Source organism: Nipponia nippon, unplaced genomic scaffold, assembly GCF_047370975.1.
Source record: "Nipponia nippon isolate SJK-2023a ecotype South Korea unplaced genomic scaffold, ASM4737097v1 scaffold_9, whole genome shotgun sequence".
In the NCBI taxonomy this organism is placed as follows: Eukaryota; Metazoa; Chordata; class Aves; order Pelecaniformes; family Threskiornithidae; genus Nipponia; species Nipponia nippon.
Genome location: NW_028262413.1, coordinates 22,005,875 through 22,025,108, shown reverse-complemented (window position 1 = coordinate 22,025,108; position 19,234 = coordinate 22,005,875). Strand labels below are relative to the sequence as shown.

General features: G+C 35.6%; 1 protein-coding gene across 14 annotated transcripts in view; it reads right to left on the bottom strand.

Annotated features, from left to right (window-relative positions):
• ATG7 (autophagy related 7) overlaps positions 1-19,234 on the bottom strand; it is a 134,054-nt gene that overhangs the window by 100,288 nt on the left and 14,532 nt on the right. For all 14 annotated transcript variants that reach the window (XR_015701643.1, XR_015701644.1, XR_015701647.1 and 11 more), the window contains exons 10-17: positions 18,560-18,650; positions 16,629-16,773; positions 15,840-15,998; positions 9,561-9,755; positions 4,911-5,114; positions 4,546-4,661; positions 3,702-3,777; positions 466-546 (exon numbers count right to left, since the gene is read on the bottom strand). Coding sequence is in view for 4 of the 14 variants with exons in the window: in XM_009476706.2 (XP_009474981.1) it covers positions 466-546; positions 3,702-3,777; positions 4,546-4,661; positions 4,911-5,114; positions 9,561-9,755; positions 15,840-15,998; positions 16,629-16,773; positions 18,560-18,650 (1,067 nt within the window). In the remaining 10 variants the exon portion in view is untranslated. The remainder of the gene's footprint in view (positions 1-465; positions 547-3,701; positions 3,778-4,545; positions 4,662-4,910; positions 5,115-9,560; positions 9,756-15,839; positions 15,999-16,628; positions 16,774-18,559; positions 18,651-19,234) is intronic.

The following is a 19,234-nucleotide window of genomic DNA, read 5'->3' as shown; positions in this document are numbered from 1 at the left end:
CTTTATATGTTTGTTTTGTACCATAAACCAGAAATTTAGACTACTTCACATATTTGTAACAATACTAAGTTCAAAAAGCGAAAAAGACAATATTTATTCAACAGACATCAGAAATAATTTCTTAAACAAGTAAAAACATACCAATTTTATTCCTTCCTACAAAGCTAAAAGATATTTACAGTACTTATGTGATAAACTTTTCAGAAATGTGTTGTCCCTAATCTCTGCTTGGTTTCTTTAGCTATGACTATAATGTTTATGTGGAGACAGCATGCTAATAGGTGATGCCAAAGAAATTTGGAAAACAGCTAAAAAAGAACTTTAGCCGAAGTGAGAACACAGATTCCAAGCCCTAAGGAAGTAAGAGAAAATGTCAAATACAGAGCAGGCCTCGGCACCCCAAGACTGACATAGAGCAAGACCATTTTGTACATATAAATAAGGTACAGACAAACTCAGACTTACTTTGGTTGAACAGGCTGTGCACTTATCAAATGCCAGGCTGACTGGAAGAACGTTATCAAATCTTGATAAAAATCCACGGATCTGGAAGATGAAAAAAATTACTATACTATTTTATAATTACAAAAAACATTTCCAAAATTCCACATGAACTGGACACATACATTCAATAAAAAGATAAAGAATGTCTGTAACTAGGGTAATACTGTTCTAACACAGTGACTCCCCATAACACCTGTAGTAAATTTATACTCAATATATATTAGTGTTTTTGTATATACAAATAATGGCACAACTATCTAAATGCAACACTATTTAAACATAAATAGAGGCACAGCACCACCTGGAGTCTGACTTTTCTGATTGCAAAGTTCAATCAAAAAAAACAAGTCATGGTATATAACCAGTTAAACACTTTTTTTCTCATGTCTATAACATATAATTTGAAAACTTAACTGTCATGCATTCCTAAACTATGTTGTTAATATGATACTACTAGTATATAATTTTAAAATTCCAGACCGTTGTTTCTAGCAACAGAGACAGCATTGAAAACACGTTGGAGCAGGGTTTGATCATTTAGACTATGAACTCTTTGGAGTATTGATCATCTTTTTTATTCTGTGCTTTTACAGGCCTACTACAATGAAGAGACATCACTACGAACAGAACTTAAGTAGCATTGAAATATAAATTAATATTGAAGTCTATTATGGAAAATACTTCCAATATGCACTGCATATTTAATGCAGTTGAAATGGCACAGACCTTGGAAGCCAACAGCAGTATTAACACTAAGGTATTTTTGCAGAAACGCCAAGCCATACATAATGTTGGAATAAAAAAATAGTCATTTTTAAACAAAACCAACACCCAGGAAAAGAAAGGAAAACCACAAAATTGAGTCTTTCTGATATCACATTGCTTTGTATTTCTATTATCCTAGGAACTCCAAGACAATTCCTGGAAAAAAATTTAGTTCATTTATGACAGACTATGAGTGTGCAACTTTTATTATCTACAAAAGAATACCTTCTTAATAAAGAGGACTGCTGCATTAATTAATTACTACTCTTCTTTTTCCACACAAGTGGGCTAACCAAATGAACAAAGAACAACACAAAAAAAACCACCAGAAAGTAACAGTTAATTCTAGATCTGCGGAGATAATATTGCACTTACTGAGTTGATTAGATGGGTGACTGTTAAGACAAACTAGTAGTTTGTAAAAGGATCAGATGTCACGATATTTGAAAAATATTGTCTATTTTCATTTTATACCTACTAAAGTTATATTTGAGTTAGAATGTCTAAAATAAGACGACATTCATGATAGTCACTGAATGTAAATGTGAAAACAGATACAGGATTGACAGAAGTCATAATTCAATGAAAAGTTTTCTGATTAAAATCCATATTTGATATGGATTATATCTCAAAGCATAGCCAAAACAGAACAATAACACAAATAAAATCATATAGGGGTATAAAACAAATCAGACAGGACTGACTGGACAGTTAACATTCTCATCATCAGGAAATACATGAACTGTGAGATCATTATTTTTCCAGTAGACACAGTAAACTTTAGAAAGTTTACCGGGAAATATTCTAAAAAAAAAAAAAAAAAAAAAAAATTACTACATAATGTAATATTTCTAGCTGTTCTTGGCGGGGGGGGGGGGGGGCAGAATAACTTCTTTACTATCCCTTTTTAGATGTTAAGAGAAAGTTCAAAGTACAGATCTGTTTTCCAGAGGTCTGCAGCACAGTCACCACTTTGCAACAAAGTCACTGTATATGTATAAGACTCACAGGACTCAACCGTCAAAATTACTGAAGTTATTTTTAAAAACAAACTGACCTAGCATATGTAAAATCTCTTTCATATTATCATCCCATCTGATCACAGGAAACATTCAGAGAAATCAGAAGGCAGTACCTGGATCATCAAATGAACAAGACTTAGATTTGGTTTTTTCTTCCTATTGAGATATGAGAGGCCAAAAAATCTCCCTCAGATATACTATAGCAATTGGCATAGGTTGGGCCCGGCTGACAACAGCATTGGCACATTAACTACAGATAACCGTATATGCTAAGGGAGTAACGTAGGTATAATAAAGTACCCTGACTGTAAACAACCTGTCAGTCATTGTAAAAGTTACAAATTTATGAATTAGTGCCAAAGTTGGAAACTGTTGAGATCCTTCCAGACGAGCAGATTATGAGTGCCAGCGAGCACAAAAGCCTCACACTAAGGGTATCTGAACAAGCCGATTGAGAATTGGATATTCCCTACCAATCCTGCAGCTGACAGTGACCACAGTAACAAGGAGAAAAACTTCAGGGGTACAGGAGAGACACTCCCGAGAGAGAGAACCCAGGGAGAACATAGCGGGACCGCATCGCTTAAAATGACCCATGTGTAAACACTGGTTACTACATAAAATTATAAACAAAATTAGACTAATTTTATACAGACCAGACTCTATGCTTACCTGGATGCTGCAAAGAAAACATGCTAGTAGTTTTATCTTTTAAATCAAGATCAAGATTCATTCTTGGGGGTGGGGGGAATCAATAGAATCTAAAAATACCACTTGGAAACAAATAAACGCAACCTAAATGATTCTATGATTATAGGGCTAATATCAGCAGGCAGTTTTTTGAAGGCCTGCATCAATATAACAAATAAAGACAACTCTATCTAGCAAGCTGGAAAATGGTATCCTTAACACATTTGTAACTAGAGTTTGGGTTGCGTAGAAAAACAAAGACTGCCGTATTGCACCAGAAATACATGAATATTTTGGAGAACTAGTAACTGTGAATTGGCTGGATTTTAATTTTGTTTTTCAAACTCAGAAGGGATTTGAAAAGTGAACAAAAGTAACTTTGAGATGCTCGTATTATCACCTCTGATGGGAATGGAAAAGTCAGACGTTGCCTTATTCACACACTGTCCACTCCAAATAAATTCCTGCTACATAGGTAGCAGGAACTGTGTGTCCACAAGCAGGACAGACACAATGCCAGGAACACAATTACCTTGGCCTGTGTGATGGAGTTTTTTTGGTTTTGTTTTTTGTTTTTTTTTAAACAAATATAGAGAGTCAGTCCTTCAGGGAATGGAATCAGCATAGAGTATGTTTTTGTTAAGGAGGCCAAGTCTGTGATGTTTGCCTTATATCACTTCCCAGCTTTTAAACAAAAGCATTTCCTCACAAATTATTTACCTGATGAGGAACAAGTCCAAGAGAAGTAGGTGGTTCATTCATTCTGTCATCACTACTGCTGGCCACAGCATAACCACTGCCAAAAATCCAAGAAGGAAATTTAGAACAAGACAATATACTGAACAGTCAAAATTTCCAGTAAGCTTCAAGACATTTTGTTACAGCTTATAGTTTAGAATCTGGAAGGGAACCTATCTGGAAAATCTGTTTCATAGTAACTAAGATTCAGCATGGAAATACAAAAACCCTTTTTCAGAATCAGTCTCAGAGACTTGTAACATACTCATGTCCAACCCCTAACTCGCTTTTTCTTTCACAAATTTTAAAGACAGAAAACAAGCCTAAATTTCAGGTTACAGAATTTCAGAGTAATTCCTGTATCAAACCCACTTAATTTTAATTAAGATTTTGCAATATTTGGTGCATCTTGAAGCCCTTCATGTGACAAAAGTAGTTATGATAGCTCCTCATTACACTCAAACACTCTCCTGAGCAAAGGAATGCCAAGATCCACTAACAGGAATACTTTCTTCTTTTGAAATATTCTCAGTACTTTTCTACTTTTAAACTCAAGAAGAGAGAAAACTTCCAATTTCCAAGACAAAAACTTAAGATTTGATGAATCTCTTCTTTAACACTGTTCTCTCTTAAACAGTGTTAAATTACAGTAATATAGTAGATATGACCTATACATTACATTAATTTACAGGCAACACTACACCTTACAAAATTGTCCTACTTAATATGTACTTCCTCTTCCTCCTCCCAAAAGATTATATTAGACCAATCTTATTTCTCAGAGAACACCTTTTGAAGACCAATCCTCCTCTCAGAAATGACTCACCCTTCTGGATGCTGTAAAACAGAAACCATTAATTCCACTGCAAGAGCTCCAGCTATCATGGCTAATCCAGGTCGACTGACCGTGCACTGCTGATCCAATGTCCGATCCCTGGTGGACTAAAGATAAACAATTCTAAAGGAAAGAAAAAAGTAACTCAAAAGCAACTAGCTGCCCTACTACACAAAACATCTCTAGTTCTGTACAATTAATTTCTTTGATCTTCTGAATAAAAGATGAGCTATTTCTTAATCCCGTGTACATCAACATAAAACAAATCCCTTTATGAAACACCATTTAAAGGAAATAAAAATTCAAATCACAACAAAAGAGATATATAAGCACCATTTGCATAAGGTTCTACTCACATCCCCTGGTGCCACAACATCATTGCAGAAGTAGCAACCCAGTTTATAGCCAGGGATATTTGAAAAGAGTGATGATCCCAAAAGATCAGAAGAACCAGAGGCATTGTTGAAACATGAATCACCAGATTCTTGCTGTTTTGGTTTCTTTAGTCCGTGTCTCATAACAACAAATGTGTCAAATCCCAATGCAGCATTGATGACCAACTGTGAACAAAAAAGAGAGAACAACAGATTTTAAGCGAGCCAAAAGGGGAGGGGAAAAAAGGCCTCAAGGTTTTATTCACTATAGATTTCAAAAAACCCCCCACATGCTGTAGATGGATGAACAACCTATTAACAGCATATATATATCACCCTAGCCATAAACAACTGATTTTGTGATAGGTGCAAAATTCCAGTTGTCAAGCATTTAGAAAAAACAAAACCAAAACAGAAGTCTGTTTCAGAAATCCTCAAAACGTTACCTCGTTCTGTGTCTTTCAGAGCAATTTGATACAAATTAACGACTCCCTCTAATTGTTACACAAACCTATGCACACTTGCTGACAAAAAAGAAAAGGAACAGAACTCCATAAATGTGTTGTGCTAGGCTACACCTGAAGCTAGGTTCACACCAACTAACATTCAATGTCTCACTAAAGTTACTGAAGCTGCTATGCTATATGAATTAACATCCATATATCCAAATTTGGCCAAATACTCACACATTGATTAGTATCATCATTGGAAAAAATTTATTTTGGTCCCAGCTGAGAATTTATTTTCAAGTTTGCTGCATACACGTTCTCTAAGTGCTAAAATATTCCAAGTGCCATTTAAGTACATCAGTGGCTATCAGTAACAAGTTTTCATGTCATTTGAAATTCTGTATGTAGTCTTTTCAGTTCACTGTGGTCTGAAATATAACTCATTAAACATTCCTTTGTGACAAAGCAATGAAACGCAAGTCTGTTATCCAAAAAAACTTCTGCTCAGTGAGGAAAGCAATTAATGATTACTTATGGTCTTCATATGCATCTGTTTAGTCACATGGGGAGCACAAGCAGCTGTGGTACACAATTACACTGTCATCATTTTCCCCTTTCTCTTCAGTTTGTGACAAGTGCTTAGAGTAATCTGAACCTATATACGTTATGACTGAAACATCATAAAACCAATACTTAAACTAGCAGATTTTACTAAACTTACAGGCCATGATTTAGATACAGCAAAAAGCAAAAACAGTTGTACAATAATGACTGTACCCAGTAAAATAGAGAGGAAGATATTATACTGCTTCATATGCACATATTTTAGATGGAAATTCTAGTACAGCAGTTTGTCATTTTTCATTCGTATAACCAGGAATAATTTAAAAGAGGGACTTTGAGGGAAGCTGTCAAGAATTAGCCATCTTAACTAGTAAGCTTGTGAGTTTCATCATCATTCTTGGTATTTCAAATAATTTCTGGATATTCACTTTCAACCTTGTTGTAGTTTATTCTTTCCTCATTCCTAAAGTAGAACCATGCTGTTGAATCTGCGGTAGTACAGCCAGGTCTATAGCAAGCAATTAAAAGACTGCACCTTCTCACTACATGTGCCTGTAAAACCTGAAGATGGTATTCCATTTTCAAAATATGAATAACATGGCACAGCTGGTATTATCAGAAATTAATAATATTGCTAAACACTTCCCACTGCAATAAACTGTTTCTCTCTCAAGTTTACTGTCCAGCAACTATTTGAATCTAACGGATTGATTTAATTAAAAAAAGACAAAAAATCATCTGTTTTTGATAAAGAGACTATGGAAAAGCGTATCTTTTAGCATGTGTTTCAAAAAAAATAGCAAAATTTTAAAAGTTCCAGTGCTCAGCAGGAACAGGGATTTAACATCTGACACAGGGATTTAACATTTGAGTTCTGTGTTTGTCTAAGATACTTATTTTGGGAGGAAAGACTGCAGGAAGTTCAAAGATCATCGAGGCAACTGAATGATTATGTGGGGAAACCAACTCTTATTTCTACTCCTTATAGAGAACTTTACACAGATTATCACTCACTATGTTCTTCATTTTCTGTGTGCCTGTTTCGAGACCTTGGGGTCCAAACTGCAGCAGTACTTCAGATTTGCAGTTGTCACACAAACTCACATTTGAAGTAGAGCTCTCATTAAATGTTTATCAACATGAAGAACATTGAAAAGCAGATACTGAGCATTTCAGTTTGGATGCCTTGAGATTTCAGTGCAGTGCTTATTCAGTGACAGAGAATTCCATCTCCTCACATCAAAGTGATCTTATGAAAATCAAGTAACTGTGATGCAGTCAGACACACTATGCCATTGAATATCAGAGAACTGTCACAAAGAAATTACAAGATTTGTCCTCAAAGTACAAGTTTGAACACCGTAAGGCAAATATAGTTGGGGACTGCTAGCTAAGCAAATGTGGGGGGAAAAGTTTCAGAGATCATTAAAACAACCATATCCTGACTGAACCAGGCAGGGGGGCTGCATATAGTATAATCATAGGCTGGTACTTCCCAGTTTCAATACCCAGCTTTGCAAACTTATTCTTTTTATGTCATTTATGTGCTGTTTTTAGACAGAAAAAAGATTGCTGAAAGACCACAGGAGCAAACTGCAGAAAAGACAGTAGGATTCAGTAGGAACTGATTAAGTTATCAGGTTCAATACACTCAGTTACACCTGAAGTGAAGTCCACACTGATCTTTCCACTGACAGTGTAGTTCACTGGCAAAGGGAAGTTCACTTGAGCTACAAAGACATACAAGCCTATTGCTCACGATCAGAAATCTATTTAAAATAAGAAAAAAAAAAAAAAGAAAATCATTTAAGACCTTGGCTTAAAAAAAACCGAGAGAACTGTTTGATCTGGAAAAAACCTGCTTGCAAAGCAGGTGCAGAGGAAATTTAATTAAGTTCAGCTGAACATAAACTTCAGGAGAAAGGGGAATATACTTGGAATTTATAAGATAAAACTAGTTTGCAAATACCACAAATCTGCATTGTCTTTCCTTTCTACTGTCCATTTTTTTGGAAATAAATATAAACACAAACAAAAGAAACCAGAAACAACTAATAACTATTAGGAAACTAAGGTTGTCATAGCTGAAAAATCACAGAAGTCAGGAAATACAAAAATCCAAGATCAAATAATAACATTGACTCAGCTGTGTCACATGTATGTTTTCTTTTACTCTAATTTTAAGTTCACAACTTAATACATTGCTATGAATATCATTATATTTATGCCACAAAATACACAGGATGTGCACTGTGGTAAGTTGACATGTTAAAAGCGTGATACTTGCACTTTCTGATTTTGTGCTATTTTAACTGAGTAAGTGTGAAACTGCACAATTCTTAAATGAATTAAGAAATTTCAAGATTACTTGAGACTGTTTTACTAAAGTCTACATCATGATAGCAAGGGAAGTAAGTGTTCGGGACAATTTAGCTGGATTCTTCAGCAAAACTGTATTTTCAACACTACATTAATTTGGAGAAGGATGATGCTTCCAGAATCCTGTGTGATTTAGAATATTCTTTCACAGAAAAAGTTTGGATGCCACACTGTGGCACACTCTTATTCAAGAATAAAATTCACACAAAAGTAAAGGCTCTATCATTCATATCTAAACCTCAGTAAGATTTGTAGAACAGGAAAAAATGGCTGAAAATCTTCTCCCCATACGTTTCTGTGACTCTCCTGGAAAAGTTTTGTTAAGCTTATGTTTTATTTCTCAATCTGGTTCATCTGATCAGATCTGTATACTGATCACAAAAGATATTTTAACATTTTGACTACACAAGCATTTATGCATACAGTCTCCCTGGTCTCATATACAGGGTATAATCTATAAAGCTTCAGATACTTTTTTTTTTAATATATAAATTCAGAATCTTAATTTCATGTACTGCAGCCCTCTCCCTTCATTTTTCTTTGCCTGTAACATGAGGATACTACTTTTAAGCTACAGAAATAGCTGAAGCATTCAACGCTACCTGAGTAAATGTCACGGGCAGAGTTTGGATGCATTGGCTCAGCACAACAGTATGTTTTCCAATAAGGCAATGAGCAAAACCCCAACTTAACTTTTGACTAAAAAAGTGCTGGCCTACTTCTTAAATTCAGAATTAATTTTCTAATTTTTGAGATATATTTTGAAAACGTGGTTTCAGACAAGTTTCTACAATTCACATCCCCTATCAGTCAATCATTATTGTGACATCTTTAATCCTCCTTACTATGATTCTCTTACTATGAAATTACTTCTCTTAGTATGACTATGAAATATGTACCCTCGGAGATGCTCGAAAGATACTGACTAGACAAGACCCTGAACAACATGCTGTAAGTTAGCCCTGTTTTGAACAGGGAGTTGGACCACATCACCTCCAGAGGTCTCTTTCAACCTATATCATTCTGTGATGGAAATTTCCATTTCCTCTTTTCAACATTCTCTTTTTGTCTTATACAGAATCTTTGAGGCTACAGAAAACAATAAAAAAATTCTGCACAATCACACAAGATTGGTCAAATATTTCAATTTCCCATAAAGTTCTTTTAGATATACATAGCTGGTTGATATGCAAGAGCTGAAATACAGTGACAAGGACATTAGCAAGGTATGGTACAATACCTTCCTCTTGCTGGCTGCAATGACAGCAGGAAGCCATCGACTCTCTCTAGTGTCCATTAGTAGGAAAACAACATCATGAGCATCAATAAGCTCTTCAAGTTTAGCCACATCCTTCCGAGCCTGTGCCATTGTTACTTCAGAAAAATTCACTGGGTGGCCTGGCATAGGGATGCTCATGTTATGGCCTTCTGAACTCTAGATGGAGACAGACAGAAAGCAACATATTAAAAAGATAACCTTGTGACTGAATAGAATTAGTATGAGGTTCAATACAAAATTGTAGAGTACAAATTCAATTACTGTTTGGCAGAATGGCAACTTCATTCTTTACATCTCTCTGTATATCAGTGCTGTGCACTAAAGCACAGTGCTGAAGTTTCTGAGGGAATGGCAGCCTCAGCTGCTATATTTATGCAGAACATAGCAGCTCAATGCAATCACACTGGTTTGGGTCATGAAAGCAGACCAACCATGTTCAGGTGGCTCTGTGCCTGAACTAGCAAGCCCAGTCTGTTAGGTCTGGCAAATCACTACAAGAAGATAGATGAACTGCTCCTAATCCCAGTGGTAACAAACATCACTACAAAAGCAAGCAGACAGATCTTACGTATGATTATGATCATGCTGTTAAACTCAGATAAAATCTTTGTCCTGGATTATCTTTGCAGCCACTTCACACACAAGGTTAATGGGATGCAGTTTATATTTCTGATACTGTATATTGACTCAATTACAGTAAGACAGATGAGAAATATCACACATTCTCCTCTTTGTTTTAAATTCTTTACGAGGAGAACAATAGTCTTGAATGATTTCCATGTAATTTGACCGGCCATATGTGAACTTGATATAGAAGAAAATCACTTCTGAGACTTGTTACTTCAGAGCTTGGATGTCTGGAGGCTTGCACTATGCAGATGCTGAAAGGGCCTGTTCTTATTGCAGAAACATATGCCTTTTCCAATTCCATATTTGGGCAAGGCATATTGAGCAGAAAATGGCTAAAGAGCCAAATAAGCATATACAATGCATATACAATACAAACTCACTCATTTGGAAATATGCTAACACAATCTGCCAGCCATCTGCTGTAAGAGAATAATGGATCCTTCATGTATGTTACAGAAGCATAGGCCTTGCCAAAGCCTCCTTGCTTGTCGCTGTGCTGAAGCAACTAACAATTTAAAAGCCAAAATTTGAAAGCTAGATGAACCAAACAAAATTACATGGGAAGAGAGGAAAGGAACGTCGGTGGAACATGTTTTTGTATAGAGCAATTACATGCACAATGCATATATCCGGGTGAGCCAAATAACCAGAAGGGTGAAGTATACATTCTATACATCATATTTAACCTGAAGATAAAAAGAAATAGACACATATAGCAGCTTGCAGAAATTAATTTGGGTAATATCTGCATTAACCATACCAAAGGATGCACCTTTTTTTTTTTTTTTTTTTTTCTTCCTCTTCTTCCCCCACCCACACCCCGACCTCCAAGGGGAAAAAAGTAGAGTCCACAGTGATCTAGTATGCTGTTAACAGGGCAGCTCCACTGCGTTCCAGTGGGGACAGCCTGGGTTCTGCATCACCAGCACAGAGATTGCACAATTACTGGAGGAGGTTTTACCTTCACTGTTGTTACCTCCTCCAAAAAGTTGCGGCAGGAACACATACTTGTATATGTGTGTACTCATGCTGTATATGAGTAATGTATTTATGGATAACTTGTCAAGCCCCTGTACTGCATACAAGTGTTGATTTATTAGGTAAGTATAACTGACACTGTTGGTGACTTAGGAGGTCATTTTTTGCTCAAAAAACTAAAACGAACAAGTAAATAAGTTGAACACTAGCTGCACAGAAATATGGTAACAAGGTTTGTAAAATAGCAAAATCTTACCAGAATTCAGAAAAACGCTCTATTCAGTGACTGTAGCTGTACGAATACATACAAGTCTAGCAGCTTCAATAGCTTCAATTTTATTTGAATAATTGTCCCTTGAAAAAAAGATATCAGTCACTAGCAAAATGGCTGAGGTACACTTTTGCAGCCAAATGCTGGGAAAAAGAGCACATTGCGATGGCACATGCATATTATTTGAAGGACGAGTAAATATGCATATGTCCCCAAAGACAGATCTTGTTCATTCCACAGAATTCAAAAATCTCAGGGAGTCTCTACATGACAAAAAGAATTTTGCTTGACTGCTCACAAAAAGGCTTAGATTTTAAGACCAGAACCTTCATACTAACAAAAGATTTAAAATGTCTCCAAATTATCCAAACCAAAGTAAAATTTAGTTTCCATCCCATAAGTATTAGAATCACGAACCGATTAAAAAAAAAAAAAGGGACTGCATGTTGATGTGTGCAAAATCATAAAAGATAATGCACTCTCCAACACTTTCATTGATAGCTGACCAAAGCTGTGCTTGAGGGTCCAGTGCTTTTGTTTTTTTTAAAGCAAACAGACATCAAAATATTGCAATTTGTGGTGCTACCACAACCTTCTCTATCATTTTTATTCACATTTCTATTAACTTTCTGCATTTTTTGTTAAACCATGGCTCAGATCACTTAGAAGATATCTGTGCTCAATATGTTAAACCTGAACAGAAGTGTGCCATGGGTAGCTACACAGAAAACTAAGAAATGTGATGCTGCCATCATTAAATTGTGCTATTGGAAACGCCTACATAAAGTGGCCCCCCCATGCAGTATAGTACAAAGGATGATAAAATACTGAATACACTGGAGGTCCATGCCTGAATACTTCAGGAAATGATTGTATAAGAGTCAATAAAGTTAAATTCCACAGCAGCTATATGAATGACTCTGTGCATTACCTACTTGTAATGAAAGGCTGTGAATCCGTAAATTCTCCTATTTCCGAGTCCTCCCTTCTTTTTTGTTATAAAACTCTAAGCTATAGTTAATGATAATCTTAGAAGTGGAATGAAACAAATCAAAGGTCCTTGCCAAAGCATTCCTTCTTGTTTCATTTGCCATGATGAGGTGGTTACTCTTCCAACTAGAAAGGACGTAAAATTAAAAAATAAAAAAAAATTCACATAGAGCAGACAAGCATCTCAATGTCAACCAGGAAAAACTGCATTTTGTGTGCAAAATGTTACTCACGCTGAAATCAAAGAAAGTAAATTAGACTGCAAGTGAATTGCACAAAAATGTAAAATCAAATTTTCGGTTATGTCTTCAGAACCAGCATTACTGCTTGGATTCCCATGGGGCTGAAAGGACTGTGTGGGTTTCCAAACAGCGACAACTTTGGCTGCTCCTTCAGTATGAGAAAAACGAGCAGGCTCAAAATCCAGGACAACTAATCTTTCTATTCAAAGACATTTATACTGATAAATATGGGTTTTGGTAACAAGCAACAGCACAGTCCACAGTAACAGATGCAGCTCTATTTTGAGAAGTCTAGCAAAATCAGCTGGGTTATGAAAACCTCCAGCTACAGTAGCTTCACTATCCAAACCGTCCCAAAGCACTGAGACTTTACCCAGGCTAATTAAAGACTTACTGTTAGTCCACGTGCTTGGCCTGATGCTTAAACCTCACCACTCTCACATGCTGTCAGCATGATATTAACAGAAGCAGAGTTTTTACTGTTAAGCCCTATTAATTCTTGTTAATGCTAGCATGTTGTTTTTCTGTATGTGTACTGATAGTCAAACATAATACCTCTTCTCCACAAATTCTACTACACAAATGAGTTTGACCAAAAAATATATTAGAAACATTCTGTCATAAGGGTACACAGGATATGTGCAATGGCTTTCTCCTCATTTGTGCCACAAAGCTATGAAACTAGGTTTGAGTCCCACTGAAGGCTGATCAGATGTGACCCACCCATGGCACACGAAAACAATAGAGAACGCGTAACACTGATGGAGATAACATGCTAAGAAAACAGCGGTAGATGCAGAACATTTGAGGTGTATGGTAGAGGAAAAATTCCTTACATACAGTACGGGTTGCACATTGCATATGCTATTACTGAACAGAAAAATTGGTTTTTTTCCTATATATACCGAATGTCCTCACACTTATTGATACAGGCTCACTAAAGTATTGTTATTGGTTCCCTCTCATTACTGGAAGTTCCTCTCCAGGTTATATTTAACTTTTTTAATTTTTTTATTTTTTCTAAGCCTCATCACAATGTCAAGATTCCATAGTACAGCCTGGTCTTTTGCTTTCTTGGTTATTTCTCACAAGAAAACTCATAACACTAACTTTTGGTCTTTATCTCTACATGCAAAACTGTATCATTCAGGATTCCACAAACAGCTTTTATTTCTTCTACTTAAACTACTCATTCTTTCTTAATATTCCTGTTTTCATTTTCTGAAGTTTAAAAAGCAAGAAATCATGTGACACAAATCCTAGTTAGCCTAATGTTGGTGCTCTGTGTGACACTGCACGGATGCTTTCTTTTCTGTACTTGTTCTACTATTTAGTATTTCTATAACTAAATGAATATCACCAAGTAGCAATAACACCATAGGGCAGCAAGGTTAAATAAAATTCTAGGAACTTTCAGAGAGTCTTATCAAAAGTCCTGAGAGTGAAATGTTTAGCATTTTTTCATACTGGGGATCATTGTTTAATATTCAAATATTAATTGAATTACTACTTAGTACCAATACTTATTTCATAAATAATGACAATAACAGGGTCAACACAGATAAAAACAGAACAAAAACACAGAGCAATCCTTGATTCAAACTAAATGAACCAAAAACGTTTGGAAACGATCTTCTGTAACGCTTGTTCACAACACTGATCAACAACATAACAGATCTATATTCCACTGTTCATAACTCAATAACATTATGACTAGTAACATAGTCAGTGGCATTTTAAATACAGAATTCCATAGTAAGTATACAGAATTCATTCTTAGTACACTAAATGGTTAAGATACTGTTTGCCAGGTGAGCTCTGGTAACTATAGCTACCAATTCTAAGACAGTCTCAATTCCAAAGCAAAAACTATGAACAGTTGAGTGACTTCTACCACATGGCAAATCAGTATAAAAAAATTTTTGTTCATGATAGAGCAAGCTGAGAGTGTTTCTATTCTGAAATTATAGGCCGTATCAATTCTTCCCCAAAACGAAGGATGAAACTAAGAGAACTGCACATATTTGCAAGTTGTTTTTTTTTAATCTATTCTTTTTCAGCATTGAAAATTAGGTGTGTTTGAACATGTGCACTGAATAATGTCCATATGATGCACATCCCTGGAGTCAAAGAGGATAAAAGCTGCCATTGGTGGGCCTTTCATCATAAAGCTTCTAAAACAACATAAAAATTCATTCTTGCCTTTTGTTCCCTTTGAACTACTTCATTTTGATAGTAAGTTATTACCACCAGGCTCCCCAAAAGAGGAGTACTTTGGTCAAAGACCAACACTGATTATCTTCTCCAGGCTGCTACAAACTACTTACCTTTTCTGGATCTGGTTCAGTTTGCTTAGTTCTTGAAGAAAACAAAAGCAGACAAGAAAGTACTCTTACATCATCTTAATACTCTGCATTACACTTCTATGCAAAGCAAGTTTCTAATCAATACTTGCTGCTATTAAGTTATTCTGGGCAAAATCAACAGAAGAAACAACTTTCAGTTTCACAACTAAAAATGTTTCATTTACTTGTCATCATTACTGATCATTCATAAAACAAAATGTCCATCTACAGCAATCCTGAGAACATTAGGCCATTTCATTCCAACAGCAGCATAACCAGTTAAAGATTAAGTATTTGCCTCTTATGTAGAAAATCAACTTAAATTAAGATTGCAAATTTTGGGTATAAAACATAACAGCAAATCTCAACACACTGATTACTGCCTTCAAGACCTTCTGCTCCCATAATAGACGATCAATGTGTCTAAACTCACATTTAAGAGCAGAGTGGGAAAACACAGTATTAAAAGCAGCCATTACTGAAAGTTCCTTAGGACATACTAGACAGGAAAAAAATTTTACTTCACCATCAATGAGCTACAAGATGATTCAGATGATCCTTAATTACATTTCATTATTACAAATATTTATTGTCTCAATAAAGTTTAACAGTTATGGAGTACTTGAAGCAAAATACTTATAGATCTGTCAGTAACCAATGTAACACCTATGTAGTATTTTTCCCACTCGTAATAATGAATAATTACTAGAACATGGAATAGTTATTTAAAGGCATTGGTTCTCTTCCAAGGAACATATTAACACATTTCAAATACTGATCTTACCACTCCCGGGAAGATTTTCTGCAGCCTGTCTGCTGCTGCAAGTGCCTTAGGCTTCCCACCGCTAAGACAGTCTTCAAACTCATACAGTGGCTGTCGTACTGGGTTGGAGTAGGAGATCTTTGCATTGTCCACAAATGTAATTTTCCTGACTCCCCAACCCTAAACAAGAAAGTAATTTAAATAATGGTAAGTACAATGGGCTTAGCCATATACTTTTGAGTAATGCCAGAAACTCAGGAGTTTTGTGCAATTTTTCTAGAAAGATCAAGCTACAAAAGCTTTTTAAGCTATTCACACCAACAACCTTGTACTTGCACTGAATTCAGAGAACACAAAATTTGGTCTGTCCAAGTACATCATTTAGCAGTAATCCCTCAAAACCCTACTGAATTCAGTGGGATGTGATAAACATGCCTGAAAGTAAATATCAGCACAGTTACTTACTTCAAGTGCTTCACTGTGAATTTGATCATATTAGCTTGATAATTTGTTCCAGAATTTCTTGTTCCATCTTTTTTAATGTACATTCAAAACAAATTACTATTCTGCTAAGGTTCTCTTACTACCTGCTATTCTACTATTAGCAGATCTTCAAGTTGCTTCCATTGCTACAGATCTTACCTCTTCCTCACAATTTATAATATCAACTAATATGTATTATTTGTACTTTAATATAGAGGAATACAACTTTTCTCTTACATGCCATGGCAGCTGCTCAAAAAAAAAAAAAAAATCATATAGAATTTACAAGAAACGGCAGATTATTTTCACGAGTAACTCAGGACTTACCATCAAGGTCCTTGCAACACTACAACCCAGTGTACCAGCTCCTAGCAGCAGACACTTGGCAGACACAATTTTTTCCAGATCAAGAGTAGGCACCAATCGCCAGCACATCAATTTCAAATTAAGATCCACTGATGATTCTGCTAACCTATACCATGAAATAAATAGCAACACACTTCTGAATGTTCTTGTGTTTCCCCAACAAAGCAATTACTTTTATTTCAACTGAAGAAGTTCAATACTTTGATCAGAAAAAACTTTTTTTATGCTGTTTGTTCACTTGCGAGATGACACATGCAGTATGTTCTTAAGGGTCCTAACCATACATTTTTAGCCATTCTGCCAATCAGACACACAGGAAAAACATGCAAACAGAAGATGCCAAAAGTCATTCTACATAAATACACGCACAGTTCCTGATATTCAATTTCTTTGGAACCTCCTCTTGTAACCAATGTGTTGGCCAAACGCTGCTAATCAACATCCTTATAAAAGCTGTGACTGCCCAGCTTAAAAACAGAAGAGTAAATCACTACTGAAACAAGAGTAGAAAGATAGCTAGTAAAGTGGAAGTTAAAAAAAATAGTTTGTAGACATTTAACAAGATGGGCATTAACCATGAAATTTTGCTAGGAAAGTGTTCTCTTTCAGAAGCTAGGATATACAAAAAAGGTGTCAGCTAGCCACTCTGGACTTGCTGTAAGAATCTACTAAAGCCACATACTTCCTTAGGAATTGGAACAAATCTCTAAGGGATTCTGAAAAAGGTAACAATCCAAAATTAGAATTTTAGTAACAAAATTAATGCAAGCGTGAAAATAAGAAGTGTCTCAGCCAAGATTCCCGTTAAGCTGAATGATAAGACACAGACCATTTGTCCACAAACTTTTGTTTCTTTTTAAAATTAACTGGTTTCCTGCACCCAGTTACATCTGTCCTTAACATGAACTATTATGTTTGTCCCCTAAAGAATGCAGTCAGTTCTTCGTGGAAGTTTTAGAAGGAAAATGAGGCAGGAAATCCATGCTCAACCTAGTATCAGATTTTTGTATTGATCAGAACACAGGGTGTTAAAACTCTCCTCAAGTCAGGTCATCACAGTTCTCAGATTTCTGACAGTTTCACTCCCTTATACATCACAAACTTTTGACGTATCCAGTAAATTATTTATTGAACAAGGATTCAAGATCACAAATGCCAAGGTTGACGTATTACCAACAGTCTCTGTGGGAATTAACAGAAATGAGCACGCATACAAGTAAAGAAGGTCAAGTTACATTTACTTAAAGAATTAAGAGCCCTCAGATGAAGCTTCTCTAATGTCTATGGACGTACTCTGAATTGCCACAATTAAGAGACAAAAAAAAAATGGCCTAGTTTGGTAGGCAAAATATGTTAACCTAAATAATTAGATCACACTCCTACAGTGTTTCAAAGTCAAGAACACACATATAGTCAGTGAAAGCAGATGAGCCAACAGGCTGCATAACTAGACTGTTTTCAATCCATTGTCCATACATTATGTGCAGAATGATAAAAATTACTAAGATCATGTTTCCTGAGCTCTTTCCTGTCATACACTAACAATTCCAAAAGGCTGACCTTTTCTCCATGCTTATTTTCGTTATATTTAACAACCTGCAGGTTATAGAATTCAATGAAAATCACAGGCCTGTAACACTATGACCTACATTGCACTCAGTTTTAAATATAATGCATTTGAAATTTTAAGCTAAAGTCAAAAATTGCAAATATTTCTGCTGCATGCAGTGCACTCTGCTCCATTAAGGACTGCCCAAACAATATACAGTATATGTGTTACTGTATAGTCTTACCTAACAGAGACAGACTGTCCTTGCATTTCACATTTCAACTTGTTATGGCTTAAGCCCAAGTAAAGAAAACTATAGAAATTTAAAAGATAATAAATAAACCTTTTTGGATCCATGCATTCACTGAGATTCACCATCCTTGGACCCATGCCTCCCTTTTGGTTTTTCTCCCATCCAACAGCTTTTGGACAATCTGTTTGACATATTAAAAAAAAAAAGGAAGAAAGGAAAGAAAGAATGAAAGCCTTAATATCACAGGAGAAAAAAAAAGAAATTTTGTTGGATTTAACCTTGTTGGAAAAAAACCAAACAAATTCTAAACCTGTAAGTAAATAATCTGTATCTTAACAACCTAGTATACATTGCTATACAAATTTTGCTGTTTTACATCAACCAAAAGCACTGCTTCTTGGAAAACTGCTTTACTCTCAGGTTTCTGATGCGCTGCTTTTGCCTGTTCAGCTTGCTTCAAACCTAGGACAGAGATGGCATCATTCCTCATCAAGCCTCCGGATCTTTAATATCAAACAGACTGCTATGTTCAAAATTCAGTAAATTCATAATTCAGAACTCAGTAAATTTTGCCAAGTTCAATCATCTTTTCATGTTCCCTTGACCCTATCTGTAAATTCAGTAGAGAATTATATATCCTAGTTATATAATAATTAAACAATTCACAACAATGATATGTAAAGCATTCAGAACTTCTTGAATGAAGTAGAGAAATTTTGTGATACTGTCCTGTACACAGAAATTAAGTCTGAGTTTATGTTCTAA